Source organism: Athene cunicularia, unplaced genomic scaffold (assembly GCF_003259725.1).
Source record: "Athene cunicularia isolate RWA unplaced genomic scaffold, athCun1 SCF_7, whole genome shotgun sequence".
NCBI lineage: Eukaryota > Metazoa > Chordata > Aves > Strigiformes > Strigidae > Athene > Athene cunicularia.
The window spans coordinates 54272-58166 of NW_020799501.1; the positions used below are offsets into that span (position 1 = coordinate 54272).

A 3895-nucleotide genomic window follows, 5' to 3' on the forward strand; every position below is an offset into this window, starting at 1 on the left:
GTGCCAGCCCCGGCCGCGGCGCCGCGGCCCTCGCCCAGCCCAGCCGCCTTTGCCGACCCCAAGTTCTGCTGACAGCGAGGATGTCGGCACCCCTCGAGCCGGCGGGGGGGTCACAGGCCATGGGGGGCGGTGTCTGGATGCGGGGGGTTAACTGTGACCGAGGCACCCACGCGTCGGTGCCGGGTCGCGTCCCCCTCGTCGTCCCTTTTCCCTTTCGCAGAGACACAACATGGTGGGCCGGGGCTGCTCTCCCTTAACGTATTTGCAAGCCCAAACTGTTGCGTTTGCAGAAGCCTGATGGTCTTGAGGGCAGAATCTCCTTTACTTTCAGTTTTGCCTCTTTCTCCCAGGCTGGCTGTGGGGGGTTTCAGGCAGGCCGAGAGTTTTCCCAGGATTTTTCACATCCCCTCTTCCCCCCGGAGCTCGGGATCACTCGCTCCTCTCCCGTTGTGTTATGGCATCGCTGTGTTCGTGGCCTTGTGCCGAGCGAGACTCAGCTGTGACTTATCTCCGGGCAAAACCTCCTCTCCGGGCCCTGCCCGTGCATCCCGAGCCACGGCACAGGCAGGCAGCGGGCAGGATTCTGCTGTCTCCTGCCATCCCAAATCTCCGGCCCCCTCCTGCCTGCTCACGGAGCCAGAGGGAGGGACAAACATCCCCGGGCTGAAGTTTTGTGTCTCTCCCTTTTAAACTGATCCCACATTCCAGGAGCAACCTGGCAATTTAACTATCTGCTCTCAGACTAATCTACTATTATATTATTCCCTGCTTCTTCCCCCCAAATTAAAGAGGAGTTGGGGATTTTTAGTCCCAGATATCTCTAACCCACTGGAGCTTTGGCTGGTCCCGCAGTGACGCGCAGCCTGTGGGGTCAAAGTCAAGAAGGCTGAAAATATTTGACTCCAGCCACTAATAAGGGAGGAAAAAGCGAGGTGTGGAGGCTTGACGTGGGATAAATATTTGCGGCGAAGCCCTGCACGTGCCCACAGCCCCTGGGACGTGGTTGCTTGTTGCCTTGGCCACTCCTGGCGTTACGGAGCTGCACCCTGACAGCTCTCGTGCTGCTGCTCCCGCTCTACCACCAGCATGGCAGACATTCATTTTTTCCTCTTCTTGGGCTAAAATCCTCATTTCCACTCCTGATCTGCTGGATCCCGATCTTCAAGGAGGGCCGGCAGGGTCTTGGTCCCCTCTCCAGCTGATGCTGTCACCCGATTTCCAGGTCCCAGCACTTAATTAACGAGCTGTGCCGAGCCTGGGAGCTGCAAAGGACTCGGCTTGCCGCAACGTCCAGCATCGCCCGGGCACGTCTGCAGGCTCAGCTGGCTGCGGCGCCGGCTGCGAGCCTGGAGATGCAGGACCCAAACCCAAACCCTGCAATAAATTGGGGCAGAAGCTGCTTTAGCACAAGACACCCCCATTTTTGGGTGCCTACAATGCCCAAATCGGCCCAGTTTGCTCCCTGCAAACAATCCCTCGCACACTGGTGTCGCAGCAGCGGCGCGCTGCACGGCAGAGAGCATTTGCTGCGGCTTCAAGTGATTTCAGGACTTTGGGAAAGCTAAAGCTGGACAGAAGAAGGGTTCTGAAAGCTTCCTGCTTGCAGATACTTTCTGTCTGCCGGCATTTTGCCTCCACCGTGGCAGTCCTGCCTGCTCCATGCACCGCTCATCCCTCCTCCTGCCACCAATTTGAGCCGGAGGAGACCAAGGAGCTGGAAAACAAGTTGGTGATGGGCTGATTCGGGTCCTGGCCGGGATCTTTCCCAGGAGAGGAGTATAGGCAGGACTAAGTGCTGCTTCCCTGAGCCTGGGAGAGGAGATCTGGGGGGCAGGGAGGGTCTCAGCGTGTTCCCAGAGAAGCAGAAAATCCCCTTTTGCTGGAGATGCTCCTCCGGGTCTCGCAGCCTGGCACAGAGGCACGCGCTCTCCGCTGGAGCGCGTCTCCTGCCACTTCCCAGCGCTACTGGTTGGCTTTGTCTCCTTGCCCTGGGACGGTGCCTAGATTAGAGCTGGGCTTAGCGTTCCCCTTCAACAGCACGTTCCTCCAAGGTGCAGCAGCTCTTGGCAGCTCACTGCGTTGTCCATGGGATGCCATCAACTCCCCAACCCTCCCAGGGGGCTTGGGTGGGTGTTACCCCGGGATCCACAAGCTGACAGGAGGGGAAAAGCATCGAGAGGTTGGAGAGGACAGAGATAAGCACTCGTAAAAGCCAAGGAGCTTGGCAGGGTGGAGGTTGTGGACATCGGAGAGGGTGCCGCTGCCTGGCTCAGCCCGCAGCCCAGATCCAGCGCCCCAGATAGCGTATTTATTGCTGCCTCCTTTACCTTGAAGTTCTCCCAATGAAGCCTTTGAAGAGCAGCCATAGATTTACATGTTGATAACACCGAGGAGGAAAAAAAAATGCCAAAGCTCTGGAGCCTTTTTTAGCAGCTCTTAGCACCAAATCTGGGGTGAAACTGGATGAAATTCAGATGCAAGGTCTGTCCTCTGACCCTGACCAAGGTTTCCACCAAGCTCAGCACCCACTGTCTCCCATCGAGACACACGTATATTTCTTCTCCCGTTCCCAAATGTGATTTATACAGCGCCAGAGCTGTGGGCTTGGGGTTCACCAGGAATTTGCCACCTGTGGAGAAACCCAAAACCTGCTGCTTTCGCAGAGCCAACTTTGACATTTATTTCCAAGGTTGTCACAAAACCCCTCTGTGCTGAGCCTCCCTTCTCCCTCTCCTACACTAATGCCACGTGGCTCTAAGAACACAAAAGCAAAACCCAACAGTGGATGATTGCGAGGAGTTTATGTCAGGCTAAGCATCACCCCCTCCCAAAAGACAGACACTGTTGCTGCAGGACTCGATCCTCCTTTTCACGCCGTCTTTTCCCCGCTGCCCAGGTTCAGACTCCAAGATGCGGGAGGTGTGCGCCGGCTGTGACACCCCCATCTCCGACCGGTTCCTCCTGCGTGTCAACGAGCGCTCGTGGCACGAAGGCTGCGTGAAATGCACCGTCTGCCTGCAGCCACTCTCCGGGACCTGCTACTGCCGCAACCGGCAGCTCTACTGCAAACACGACTATGAGAAGTAAGTGCCCGATGAGTTTCTCTGATTTTTTTTTTTTTTTTTCCTTCCCTCTTGGCTCTGGCGTGGCTGTGCTGGAGGCCGGGTGGGCTGGGAATGGGCATCGTGGTGTTGGGGTCAGGTTGGCTGGTGGGGACCAGGGAGGGTGATAAGGACCACGGAGGGGTCCTGCAGAGGGATGCTGCCTTTGGCTTTGATTTACTGTGGTGACATGGCAGGGAGGAGGAGGAGGAGGAAGGGATGAGCTGTTGGCTGAGGAGGCACAGAGGATTTGCTGTGGGCTGGCGTGGTGCTTTTCAGGAAGTGAGGGGTGTCCAAGGCCACCCAGGAGGTGACAACGCTCCGTGCCTCATCCTCCTGCGACACGTGGGCCGGCAGATTTAACTCACGGAGCTTCGTTCCGCAGCAGAGATCCCGCTCCCGGGGCGAGGAGCAGCTCGGGCAAGGACGGGGCGGGATGACCCCTTCCCCTTACACTGGGAGCCCGGCGTGCTCCTGCAGTGGGGCACCCGCTCCTGGGGGGGTGGGAGCCCCCGTCTGTGGTTACGCTGCGTGGTTGTGCCTGGCTGTGCCCTGGGCAGGGGCTGGGCTCGGCTCTGCTCGGGGTGGCAACGCTGTCCCCTTGGGAGGGTCAACACCACCGTGTGTGTAGAATAGAATGGGAAGGGAAAAGGGAAGGAAAAGGAAAAGGAAAAAGGAAAAGGAAGAGGAAAAGGAAAAGGGGAGGAAAAGGAAAAGGAAGAAAAGGAAAAGGAAAAGGAAAAGGAAAAGGAAAAGGAAAAGGAAAAGGAAAAGGAAAAGGAAAAGGAAAAGGA

At 57.3% G+C, this 3895-nt stretch overlaps 1 protein-coding gene across 1 annotated transcript in view; it reads left to right on the forward strand.

Annotated features, from left to right (window-relative positions):
- Window positions 1-2910: 2910 nt before the first annotated feature.
- The window catches only part of LOC113490931 (LIM homeobox transcription factor 1-alpha-like), a 23032-nt gene continuing 22047 nt past the window's right edge, over window positions 2911-3895 (forward strand). Inside the window, exon 1 of the mRNA XM_026867540.1 lies at window positions 2911-3083. Coding sequence (XP_026723341.1) covers window positions 2911-3083 — 173 coding nt within the window. The remainder of the gene's footprint in view (window positions 3084-3895) is intronic.